We start from the raw sequence: 13,674 nt of genomic DNA, 5'->3' as shown, positions 1-13,674 counted from the left end.
TCGATGTTCTCGACGTTTTTCGATGTTCTCGACGTTTTTCACTAATTTGGAGGATCGCCGAGGACACGTTCTCGTCGATAGGCATACCAGTTACCAGCTGCTTTTTCTTCCTCTATCAGGTCCTGCATCTCCTCTGGAGAGATCATCCCGATGTCATCGTTTAAACAACACTCGTATGTCCCTTCTCTTGCAAACTCTTCAAGAACGAGTCGATCTCCCAAGTTATCGTTGTGCGGCAGTGTGAATAACCGAACCTCATGTGCCTCCTTGGTAGGGTGTTCAGAAACAATCTTGATCTTGACTCTTTTTTCTTCCAAGGCCCGTTGGTAGTAGAGGCACACAGTTTCCTCCCATCGTTCTCCCAAAAATGGTTTAATTCCCGATAGGTAACCTCTCGATGAAAAGGGTGGAGCCACAAGGAACGCATGCGGAAGGGCACTCAAATCAAAAACTGGATGCATAAGCGTTGTTCCTCGATCGATGAATCTCAATGTGGCTTCACTGTCCTCGTATCCCATCAATTCCACGCGATGGGCTACACTGCCGATTTCCAAAGCGTAGTGATTACCAATCTGATAACCTGGCCTTTGCATATGCCCCATTCGGTTGACGTGCGCCCCAAGCTCGTATTCGAAGTCGCACAGCTCCCAATATTTCGTTTTGGTTGTAAATGTGAAGTTCGTTGGATTTTTGAAATCCAAGATGATGCACTCCATGGTCCCTTCCCACGTACCAGGCCACGGAGAAGGCGTTGGTACTCCAGGAATGTTGTGGATCCTCATTTTGAAAGATATTTCGATGTTGCTCAGGATGAACTAGCTGATTTCTCTATGTTGAAACTTTCTTGTTGCCGATGTCGTTGTTGACGATCAGGTAGACTTGCCGATGTTGCTAGCAGCTGGACCGGAGCTGGAATGACGCTCCGGAGTCCGCTGCTCCGACTCTTATACCCAACTTCAATCCCCACTCTTTTCACACTCCCCACTCTTTTCATTTTCAGTCCATATTACCCCCTCTTCACTTTTACAGTCTCTTATTCGTCCATATTACCCCCACTTCACTTTTACAGTCTCTTATTCGTCCATATTACCCCCACTTCACTGCTTAGTCCTTATTCACTCTTCTGTCCATCATTTTTCATCCCCACTTCCATTTCTCTTCCCTTATTTCCCTTTCCGATTCGTTTTTCCTTATTTTTCAGTGTTACAGGTAAGTACTTAATTTCTAACATTTCTAATTTTTACAATTATTTCTAATCTTTTTCTTTTCTTTTCAGGACATCGGATCTAGACGAGTAAGTATTCGCATTTATTGCCAAATTCAAAAATTTTTCTCTTTTCTTTTGCAGGCTAGCGCGTTCCAGGACATCGGTTTCTCATCAGGTAAGTAAGGTGATTTATTCTATTTTCTAATTAAACTTTCCTTAATTATATTTTCTATTTTTCAGGTTCAGCATTCTCAGGACATCGCTTCTCTACGGTAAGTAATTTTCGCGTTTTCTAATTTAAATTTCAATGCTGTTTTTTACTTTTGTTCTTCTTTTTCAGGCGCAGACTTTCCCGAGTCATCGCAGGTAAGTATTTTTATGCTTTTCAGGTGCAGAGAATCCAGAGGACAACGATAGGATGCTTATTTTCAGGTTAAAGAATAAAAAACACCGGAGACTTTAGAGGAAAATAGAATAACGTCTTTTATTGCGTTTCGACTGATTTTGACGTTTTAAACAAAATAAAATAATAAAACATAACAAAAATAAGGATATTTGAGATCCTGTATCACAAACAACTAAAAAATAAATAAAAAAAATATAGAGGATTTATAATCCTTGTAATTTTGCATTTATGCAATATTAAAGGAGCTAAGATTATATTTCAATATTTCCTGCCTGCAATTCTCGCATCATTCTCTGTCTCACTTGAGGCATATCGTTCTGGGTGAAATCCATTTCTCCTCCGAAGATCTCGTTTCGGGCGTACATGCAAACGAATACTCCACAATCGTACCCGTTTGTTTGGCGAGGGATGTCTTGTTTCGTTGCCAGATGCCATTCTTCCTTGATTATCGGCTTCTCTTCTTTTTGCCCTGCTTCCTTGATTAAATATTGGAGAAGAGTCTCCAAATATCTGGGATTTTTTCCTTTAAAACTATCATAATAAATGATGGTTTTATTTTCGAAATTGATGATGGCGAGGCACCAATGGTTTCCCAAATGCACGGGAACAAGCACCTTGTCATATTTGAAGATGTTAATCTTCTTCGTCCATCTTCTCACTGCCTCATAGCCATTCAGATGCAGTCTTGGGAAGAAAAATGAACTCATCGCGTATACCCGTTGTCCGAAAGTTCTCTCCTTGCTGATCAAATCAAAATATGAATTGATGATCTCGTCGTTCAGCCATCTTGTCCCTTCCAACGTTTGCAGATCTTCCTGTTTTACTTTTCTTGTGCTTTGTTGTCCATTGTTATCGTTTTTCTTTCCCTTCTTTTCGTTGTTGATTTCGTTGTCATTGTCTTCTTCGTCTCCCTTTTTTATTTTCTTTACTTGCTTTTCCCCGTCATTGCTTGTCCTTTTCCTCTTGTTTTCGTTGTTGTCATTCTTGTTTTCTATGTTCTCCTTGTCTTTTCTTTCTGCCTCCTCCTTTATCCTCTTTGTTTCTTGTTGTCCATTGTTTTCGTTTCTTTTTCTCTTCTTCTCGTTCACATCCTTGTTGTTAACTTTTTCTCCTGTGTTTTCTTTGTCTTTTTTCTTTGTCTCCTCCTTCTTTTTTTCGTTGTCGTTGTTCTTGTCGTTCTCCTTGTCGTCCTCAATCCATACAAACTCTCCTGGTCCCCATTTCTTCCATTCTTCCCCCTTGTCCTCAACTTCCCTTATGGGTGAAAGGATGGCCGGCACTTTAAATGCCTCCCTCACTTCGATCAAATCCCACTGGCGTTGGATGTATCGAAGGAGTAGGTCCCGATTCGACCTCCGTGATTCTTCCACCTCAATCACGTGGAGCATCCATTCCGTCTGCATCCCCTTTTCCTTTGTTGAAGACGCGGTTTGCGTCTTCACATCCCTCGTCTTTTTATTCGACGCAATTGGGCAAAACACCGCAATAATGGCGACGTCTTCCTCATCCTTCCTTCCCTTTATCTCCCTCACTATCTCCACCTCCTTATCCTCTTTCACCCATTCTCCCTTTCCTCCGTCTGTTTGTTGGGCGAAGCTCTTTCGCCCAACTTCAGTCTGTGTGCTTGCGTCCATCTTGTTCCTATATCCGTCCAGAAAATTCTCCCGCTCATTTTTCCTATCTTTGATTCTCCTATTATCTACTTACTTTTTCGTCATTCCTCATGCTTAGTACGCCTAAATCTGTAATTTTTACCTTTTTCTCGCCTAAAAATTCCAAAGTCCCTCTGAATTCTCGTACTTTTTGATTTTCGCTCGAGAAACCACGTCCGTCTCGTTCGAGTGTCCGTTGTCGAATGACGACTTGACATGGCGGCCGGACCTCGCTAACGCTCGTGAGTTCGGCTGCTAACAGCGCCACTCGCCGATCGTGGATACTTCGGGAACTAATGCCTAAAACTTCGTTCTCATGAACTTCCGGTCGTGCCGAAAGCATGACGCAATCGCAAACTTCTCAAATTGTTTTTCGGTTGTTTAAATGAATCTTATTGTTAATTAACTTGAACAGTCGAGTAATTATGGCTCTCTAATGCAATATTTACCCTTTTTTGTAATGTCTTTGAAATTTCTAATAAAAATGAGTTTTGTCATTGTTTATTGCTCTTATTGCTAACAAAATGCCTCAGTATTGTGATTCTTTCTTTTCCTTCCATTATTATTAAATTTTCTCGAGTTTTTATGCGTTTTTCTGATTTTTAAATAGTCCCGTAGAAGAAATACGGATGGAGGGTGCGTAACGGTTTTGTACGACGCTTGACGTGAAATTTTGAAATTTTTATTGTAATTTGGCAATTTTTTTGCATTGGAATCGTTTGGAAATGATATGAAAAGATTTGTTACATAGTTAATTTAAATACATCCCGGTAATTTCACTCGGAATCAGCAAATTTCATCAATTTTTGTATTTCTTGAGATTCGCGGCATGGTACATCCCTCTTTCTACTTCTGTTTCCGGATTTTCAAGAATAAATGTTGCAGTAGCTATTTGCTTTTTAATCCTATATGGTCCCTCGTAAATTGAAAAGAATTTCGCCATTTTTTTATTAACTGGATCGCTTACATTACACGCTTTTGCCAGAACTAGGTCGCCCTCATTGAAATTAATTAATTTATGCTTCTGATCAAATTTTTGAGCTCTTTCCCTGCCTTTTCTCACTATTCTATCCCTGGCCAGCATTAATTTAGCTTCAATCCCTTCTTCCTCATTGAATTGTTCGTCTTTTTCTACCTGAATCCAGTTTTTCCAAATTCTTTGTGGTTTTATATTTCTCTGGATTTCAATGGGTGTCAACTCGGTTGTTTCGTGATGCGTTTCATTCATACAATCTTCTATTACTCGAACCCATTTTAGCCAATCTGTGTGCTTATCAGTAAAAAATGTTCTGAAAAATCTCCCTATCTCTCTATTAACTCTTTCTACTATATTTCCCTGAGGATGACGAATAGAAGAAAAAACTGGCTGAATCCCCTCACTGGCTAATTTCCCTAACCATAATCGTGAAGTGAATTGTGTGCCATGGTCAAATTGCAATTTCCTTGGTTTGCCGAATTCCGGAATGTAGTGGTTAAAAATTTTATTGATTGTTGCCGGCGCTGTCGCCGCTTTGAGAGGGTACAAAACTACAAATTTGGAAAAAGCATCTATTGTTACGAGAATGTGTTTCATTCCACCTTTTGTAACTGGCAAGGGACCGAAAAAATCGATCGACACAATATCTCCCGGTCCCTCCGGAATGATATTTTGCTGTGCCGCATAAGAATGCTGGTTAGGAACTTTATTTCTCTGACAAGAATCGCATGAACCAAGAATTTGTCTGATTATGCGGTATAATCTCGGGTAAGTGAAATCTTCTTTTATTATTTTCCATACTTTTTTCGCGCCTACATGACCATACATTTTATGTGTTTCAGATACGAGAAGATGGAGGATCTCTCGCGGCAAAACTACTTTCCAGGACTCGAAATTTACTTTTTTCAATAAAATGTTATTTTTTATTCGATATTTTTCGTCTTGTTCATTTTGTATCCTCTCCCTAATTTCCCTGATCTTATCTTCTCTTTCTTGCCAAAGTCCTACCTGTCTGATCATTTGTTCTAACTCCTGCGAAGGTTTTATTGCCAACATTGTACTAATGACCAATTCTTTTCCTTTCCGCCCCCCAGCATCTGGTGGATTTAATCGACTCAAGACATCCGCTACTACATTTCTATTTCCCGGACAAAACTCGAATTCTATGTCGTAGTCTTGAATGGCGAGAATCCATCTCGTTAATCTCTCGTTTAATAATTGACAATTTTTTAAGAAAGTGATGGCTCGATGATCAGTAATCACTTTAATTTTTGCTCCGAGCAAATAAGTTCTGAATTTTTTTAAAGACCAGATAATCGCGAGCAATTCCTTTTCTGTTGTTGTATAAGCTAATTCGGGACCCTTAAGCGTACGGCTCGCAAACATTATTACCCTTAAATCGTTATTTCCGTCTTTTTGAGCCAGGGTGCCCCCCAAAGCATAGCTACTTGCATCGGTTTGCAAAATAAATTCTTTTTTTGGATCTGGATGCGTTAAAAGAACGTTATCAACAAATAAATCTTTAATTCTCTGGAAAGCGATCTTTTCATCTTCCCCCCATCGCCATTTTGTTTCTTTTTTAAGCAATTTCAAAAGTGGAATAGTTTCCTCGGCATGTTTTTTCGTGAATTTAGTATAGTAATTAATTAACCCCAAGAAACCCCTTAACTGCTTTAAGTTTCTGGGTGGCGGAAAATCATGAATTGCTTGTATTTTCTCTGGTTGTGGCTTTATTCCCCTAGTCGTTAAGATGTGTCCTAAGAATTCTACTTCTTGCCTGAAAAATTTTGCTTTATTCAATTTTATTGTCATCCCGTGTTGCTGTAATCTCTCTAAAAGCTCATCTAAATGTGCCATGTGTTCATCGAAATTTGATGAAATACACAACAAATCGTCGACAAAATTTATGACGTGATCCCCCAGACCGTAAAGAATTATATCAAGAGCTCGCAATAACGCGGCCGTACTTGTTTTGAGCCCAAATGGCGTTACTTTGAATTCGTAGACTTTTCCCCTGTATCTGAATGCTGTGTACTTCATCGAATCTGGATGGAGTGGGATCTGCCAAAAACTATTTGTTAAATCGAGGGTTGTCATTACTTTTGCCGAATGGCATTTCTGAAAAATTTCTTCCATGTTTGGAACTGATTCGTGGTCATTAGCCATCACCTGATTTAATTTTCGCGCGTCTAAACAAAGTCTGACTGTACCATCTTTCTTTATAACCGGAATTATGGGATTTATCCACGGACTGTTTGATCTTTGAATTATTCCGTAATCTAACAATTTCTCTATCTCCCTGTCTACTTTTTCCCTATGCATTAAAGGTACCTCATAAGCGTGTGCAACGATTGGCGTATCCGTCGTAATGTCTAATCGATGTTCGTAAACCGAAATTCTTCCTGTGGTCTTACGAAAAACTTCCTTCCTATTCCATATTATTTGTTTGTGAATTTCTTTTTTCCTTCCCGAGAGTTCAGTCTGTCCTACTATTTCATCTATTTCTTCATAAGTTATTTCCTCACTGTTTTTATCGTCAAAAATCAAATTTTGTATTGGCTCAAAAATTTCTTCAATATTTTCTTTTTCATCACCTCTTCCTTGCTCTGGCTCAAAAATGTTTTCTTCACTCTGGTAAAATGCCTCCATGAATTCATTATCCTCTACATCTTCAATTTCATTCAAATTCTTCAAAAATTCCCCATTAACTTTATCTTCAATGTCCTCAAATTCCTCTTTTTCAAAATTTATTTCAACTTCTTCTTCAAAAACTCCAACAATTTTTCCTTTTTCAATTGACCCCTTTGTGGGCACTACATCCATAACTTCGTTATACTTAACTCGTAAAGACATCTCCTCCAAATTAATCAAACTTTTGAGCGGTTGCAAGGAATCAATACCGAGCAAAACGTCTCTAATCAAACCAGGAATTATTAAAAATTTAACGTACGTTTTTACCTTCCCAATCTCTGTTCTCGCCATTATTTGATTTTTGACTTTTGTCATTTTTCCCTTTATCGCTCCTTTTACCGTCACTCCCGTGACAGGTAAAAGTGGACAATTTTTCAAAATCTCTTTGTTCTCTAAATAAAATTCCTCTGAAATTGTAGTAACTCTCGACCCTGAATCAACTAACGCAGTCACTGTAATACCCTCAATCTTAGCATAGATTTCTGGACATTCTATTATAGGCACCGCTTCTCCATTTATTTCCTCTTCCATTAAAAATTCTCTTGTATCCGTAAAAATCGTGTTGATGGCCACTTTAATTTCCTCTGTTTTGTTTGTTTCGCTTCTTTGTTGGAGGTCCTCCGATAAACCATCCTGCGAATTGTCTTTCTTTTCTTCTTCCACCGTTGTACCTCGTTCGTTTCCTTTTCCTTTTATTTGATCATTTTTTTCGAGCACGGGTACAACGTTTATTCGTTTCCCGCTTGAGAAGTCGATGGCTGTGGTTCTTGATGAACCTCTATTGCTTGAATTTGTTGTTCTGGAGGATTATTCTGCTGGTGATTATTCGAGTTATTTGGCGGTCTGTATCCTCCATTGTTTTGTTGAGGTCTCGAATTTTGATTCTGATTTGGGCGATTATAACCATTTTGTTGATTGTAGTTTCCGTTATAGCGATTTTGTTGAGGATATCCGTTGTTTTGCCGCTGGTTGTAATTCTGTTGATAATGACCGTTATTGGGCCGATTATAATTCTGCTGGTAATTTCGATTCTGTTGATTGTTCCAGCTGTTGTTGTTGTATCCCCCATTCGGTCGATTATTTTGATTCCAATTCGGGTTGCCACGGTTGGAATTATTTTGATAACCTCCTTGGTTATTCCAATTATTTTGCTGCGGCATACGGAACGGTCTCTGCTCGTTTTTATTTTGATTTTGATTTGGGGAAGATTGAGCGGCTTCCTTCTCCTTTTTCGAATTAATCGGTCCGTGCCGATCCATTTTCCCCAGGAATTCAATTAATTGTTCTAGAGTTTTGAATCCTCGGCTGATTATTGTTGCTTGGATTTCGTCCGTATAGTGTTGCGAGAGTGACGCAATTATATCCTCATCACTGGGAGGAGGAATGAGATCCTTAGCGGCTCCGAAGATGTGGATCGTGTACTCCACCTTGGATATTTTATTGTCCTTATCCGAGTAGTGTCCAAACTCGAGGTCCTTTCTCACTTTTCTCTGCACATCCATACTCCAGAATCGCTCCACGAATTTCTTCTCCACTTCATCAAAATCTTCAACGCGGTCCTCGATGAGTACCCACCATTCCTTGGCTGCCTTCTCGAGGCATTGCCCCAGCAAATATTTCATCTCCGTAACGGTCGGATTGGTGACTTCACAGTACCTCCGAAATTCTTTGATGAATTTCATTGGTCTCTTTTTTTCTGATCCATCGTACGTGGGTGGTTTAATTTTAATTTTATTCGGATGCATGTCCATCGGCAGCATCGTCCGAATCCGTTCTCTTCTTTCTTCTTCCAGTTCCTCTTCAGATTCGTCGTCAGAAACTTCTTTGTTCGGTTTCTGAACAATCCGCGTACTTTCCGTGTTTGGACTCTCAATTTTGTCCTTCCGCTCAAGGTTTTCGACCCTCTTTTTGATCGCGTTCACATCCAGTTGCATTTGTGCCATACTCACCTCGGTTACAGCACTTTTAGACTCGTTGTCTTGGACGATTTTTGTCAAGCCCGTGACATGTCGTTTAATTGGTTCATATATTTGGTGCACCTCACTAGCGATTGTGGCTTGCATTGTCTTGAATTTCTCTGTGAATTCAGACCTCAAATCAATGTTTGCCTGATTGTTTCGGGCGATCTCGTTTGCCATGCTCTGCACTTGAGTCTTCATCTCTTTCATTGCATCTATTAAACTCATTAACAATTCGTGATTTAATTCGCCAAATTCTATTTTTCCCCTATTTGATCCGGGAGTGCCAAATTCCTCTAATTTAATATCCCCGGGATTCTCGTCAATTTTTTCTAACTGTAACCCAAAATTACCCCGGGATTCGTTAAAAATATCCCCGGCTCCTGGAGGAGGAATCGAGGTAGTTAAATCGATATTTTGAACACCTGCACTATTGTCCTCGGGATTCTGAAACCCTGAATCTCTCGCTGTTTCGTTTCTTTCGGTCTTTTCCGCCATTTTTGTATAACCGATAATTTTCATTCAAATTTAAAAGTAATTTAAGCAAAGTAGAATATCCGCGTCCCCCTGCAATACCTGCCCCACGTTGGGCGCCAGTTGTAACGAAACGCTCTTGCCGACCTGGCCTGAACGCCGCCACGCGTCGGTTCGAGCAACCTAAGTAATAAGGAGCAGGTATGAAGGAAAACGCGGAAACCAAGAATTTTGTGGAAATAATAAAATAATCGATTTTATTCAATTTTGATCGATATTTAACAAAAATAAAGAAGATTTAGCACTTTGGCTCGCGGAAAATAAAATTTGTATTTTGATTTTAATATTGTCTTGCTTTGTTTAATCGGATCTGGCGAGAAAAAGACCCGAAAGACCCGAAAACGTTGCAAATTCTCTGTCTGAGATAATTTTTAATTTCTCAATTTTCGGAATTTAATTATACAAAATTAACAAAGAAACAAAAAAAAATTTGTTTTTATTCTAATTAACGCTTTTGTCTTGTATTTTCGACACGCCTTAACCCTAAAAATTCGCTATAAATGCAAAGTTTAATTTTTCCGATGTCCTGTTACGTTAGCTCTAAGAATAAGTGAATCCAAGAATATTGCTCGCTTTTACAATTTTGAATTTCTTTTTACTCGATATAAAATTAATTTTCAACTATCGTTTCTTGGATTATTATGGGTCTAGATCTCCCTACCTGGACCACCTCGGACAATGTTTTTCAAACGTGAATTTAATTTTTGATAATAAGATGAATTTTTAATCCTCCTCAACAATAAGAAAGAAACAAAACGTTAAAAGGTAGGATGCAAACCACGGGCTATGGGATAGAAACGTCACCGAATCCCTCCGAGAGTCCGTGCATTTACAGGGTAGAGGTAACCCTCTGTCCACGTGTTATGGGATCGAGACGTCACCGAGTCGATCCGAGAACTCCGTGCAACGGAAAGCCGGAAATTTTTTAGAGGTTAGGTGTGGACCCTGGATTATGGGATCGAGACGTCGCCGAGTCGCTCCGAGAATCCAGGCATCCAAGGAAATAGGCAATTCACCGTCCACGGGCTATGGGATCGAGACGTCGCCGAGTCGATCCGAGAGTCCGCGCTACGGGAACCCCAAAGATTTTGAGGATAGGTGTAGTATCGCTGAGGCTGATGTACTGAGAGAGGTCCGAGTTGATTCTTTAGCCAGGGAGAACTGTCTGCCGAATGAGTCGCGCAGCGCTTCTTATACCCCGTTCCCCACCATAAAATTCTCGAGCGCCGAGAATCTCAGTTTTCGACCGGTTCTGCGCATCAACTTGTTACGTCCTCTCCGATTGGCCCGTTGCCATGATTCGCGATCTCCCGTTGGTCGAGCGGGCTAGCATATGATGCGCAGACTACCGCTTTTTATGATTTACAGCTTATTCCGATGTTAAACAATAAAAACTTGAATTTGATCAATTATTACTCAATTTCTTCTTTAATTTGGCATTGTTATTTGTTTTAATATGATTCGTAAAATTATAATCGCTAAAAGTCACGTACGCGTCCTATAGCCCATCGACGCTCTCCCCGCGCATGCGTCGGAGTCGATTTTTACATTTTTCACATGTGATTGTTTTTTATACTATTAATTTGACTTGTGATCATTTTCCTTAGACTCCTGTTATTTTTCTGTAAATTTTGATCGTATTTACATGCTCGGGCGACTTGAAATAACAAAAATGTAAAAAGAATTAATCTCGATAAAATATAGCGCGGCGAAGTTCAGAGCGGCGCCGGTAGCCCCGCTCGGGCTCATGCCTACCGGCCCAAGATGGCCGCCACCTGTCAATAACGACGAGCGTGGTCGCCGCGATGTTTTGTCCGCGATCTTACAATCGCGAAGTTTCGTTAATTTCGACGGGCTCGGGCCGTCGCGCGAGTGTTTCGTCACAAAATATTGTTATTTCTAATTTTGTTACACACGAAATTTCCGATGTTTTTCTTTACTTCTGCGAAACCTGTAAATAAAAAAGGATTATTATTATTATTATTATTTTTATAAATAAGCGAAAAAAAAAGCGATACTTACCTGAAATTTCCACCTGAACCTAAAAAACAAATTTTATTTTAATGAAAAAGGGAGAAATTATACTTACCTCGCTACCTGAAAGAATAAAAAGAAAAGAAAAAATATGAAGGGAAACATTTAAGGGGGAAATTTTATAAATTGAAAAAGTGGGGGACAATAAGAGGGCAGTACTCAAAAGTAGGAGTAGGGATAGAAAAATGTAATTTCCCTTTCCCCAAACACCAACTCGACTCATCATGGGCCACCAGAGGGCAGCACCACCGAGCGAGGAGTGGGGGAAGCCGGAGCGGTATAAAAGCAGCCGAGCGGAGCAGCGATCCTTCAGTCCACATCGAGACGAGCTACAAGCAACACCTCGAGTCGAACCTTCTACCAGCTCACACCCAATTGCCAAAACTATCTCAAAATGAGAATCGAACAAGTCATTCCGGGAGTTCCAACACCTTCTCCATGGCCAGCGACTTGGGAGGGCGTTCATGACGTCAAGATCTTGGAATTTCTTAATCCAACCAACTTTTCGTATAGAACTCCTTCAAAATTTGAAGAGCTGCGTATTTTCGAAGAAAAATTATTCATCGAACTCACAAACGGACGACACGATCAAAGGGTGTCTCTAAAAACAGATCGAATGTACGCTGTTATAAATGGTGACCGTGCCTGTCGTGGGAGATTGACCAACGTCGAGGATGAAGAAGCTACCTTGATGCTAATTGACCGAGGGATGACGCTCATGCATCCCGTTGATGAACTTCATAATTTACCATATCGATTTGCCAGCGTGCCACCTTTCTGTACAAAGGCATACATCACCAACATTAAACCGTACATTGGGGATCGATGGGATATGGTTTGCAGCCTTCACTATCAACGAAAGCTAGTCAATCAAAGGGCAAAAGTCAACATCCTCAGGGATCATCCAACCCTAGATGGACATGAGGTCGATCTTTTTATCACTCCACACTACGTCAACCTGCGGGAGAGCCTCATTCAGCGTGGATATGCTACAGAAGGCGAATATGCATTTTCGCTTCGAGATGACATCAAATGTGCAACACCAGAAGAAATACAAAGACTGGTAAATGGAGAGCAACGGCAGGACCCTTTCGACCCAATCGAGGCTGAGCTGAGGCAATTAGAACATCTGCAATTTATGGACTTGGAGGAAGAGCAGGAGAGAGAGGTCGATTTTTGGAGCGACTAATCACCATCGACAACTCCGCTGAAAATCAACATCGCTGTCATCTAGAGCCAAGCTGAAAAAACATCAAGATCCTCGAGAAACCTGCAAATCATCATCATCATCTTCAAGATATCATCGCCCTGTCCTCCCACTATCCCAAATCAAATTTCATTTTGATGAAATTTGGGAAGTGAGGCGCTCAGCGCTGCCAACTTAATTTCGTTCCACCAAAATTCCCTAGATTCATGAAATTCTTTATTTTATTGAATATCAATTAAATAATCTTTTTCTTATTAAAAATAATGATGCGAACTATTAAAGAAACATATTTTGAACAAACGGGTGTGAATTTCAGGTCAAAATTACTCAAATTTTTAAGAAAACTTTTTTTTGGAAGATCGAGCGTGCACAGTGCGCATGCGCGATGACCTACTTTCCACAGCCACATGCAAGAACGTAACTTTGAACGAATAATGAAATAAAATTAAATAAAAAGGTTCTTGTGGATAAAATCAATTGAAAATAAAACAGAACAATAGAGAAAAGTCTTAAAATTGATCAAAAAACTGTTTTATTGAAGTATATCGAATTCTTGCACATGCGCATTGTGACTCTAGCTCAATTCAACGAATTGGGACTCACGCGGGGCCTCACCGAGCCAATGAGAGAATTTAGCGTAGGAGTCCCTGGTTCAAGATTAAATCACTGAGCGAATCATGAAACGGGACAAAGTCCATCGTATTATTATTATTATTTCCTTTGTTTGAGAGAGTATAAAAACCCGAGCGCAGAAGCTCCGGTAGCTAGTCTCGTCTCGAATCTCGCCACGCTAAGAGCCAGTCACGTCTCGAATCCCTGAGAGCTCGACTCGCATGCCAAAACAAAAAGCCAGTCTTGCCTCCGGATCTCGCCGCGTGAACTCGCCATAAAATCGAGAATAAAGAAACATAGAATTTTCACTCATTTCAAAAATAGCTCTAAAAACAAAGAGTAAAATAACATCGCTATTATCCCACTCAGAATTCAAACAGAATAACACCTTTCCTCT

At 40.0% G+C, this 13,674-nt stretch overlaps 1 protein-coding gene across 1 annotated transcript; it reads right to left on the bottom strand.

The window, feature by feature from the left end:
- Positions 1-1,864: 1,864 nt before the first annotated feature.
- Positions 1,865-3,247, bottom strand: LOC122410987 (sentrin-specific protease-like). Its single transcript, XM_043419495.1, has one exon. It carries the CDS (start codon positions 3,245-3,247, stop codon positions 1,865-1,867), a length of 1,383 nt encoding a protein of 460 aa, XP_043275430.1.
- Positions 3,248-13,674: the final 10,427 nt, after the last annotated feature.

The sequence above is a fragment of the Venturia canescens genome, chromosome 5 (genome assembly GCF_019457755.1).
Source record: "Venturia canescens isolate UGA chromosome 5, ASM1945775v1, whole genome shotgun sequence".
Classification (NCBI taxonomy): Eukaryota; Metazoa; Arthropoda; class Insecta; order Hymenoptera; family Ichneumonidae; genus Venturia; species Venturia canescens.
The sequence above is the reverse complement of the archived record's forward strand: the minus strand, read 5'-3'. Positions and strand labels throughout refer to the sequence as shown.

Bases quoted from the DNA above. Each gene is read 5' to 3' on its own strand.
- LOC122410987 (XM_043419495.1), bottom strand. From the start codon at position 3,247: ATGGACGCAAGCACACAGACTGAAGTTGGGCGAAAGAGCTTCGCCCAA.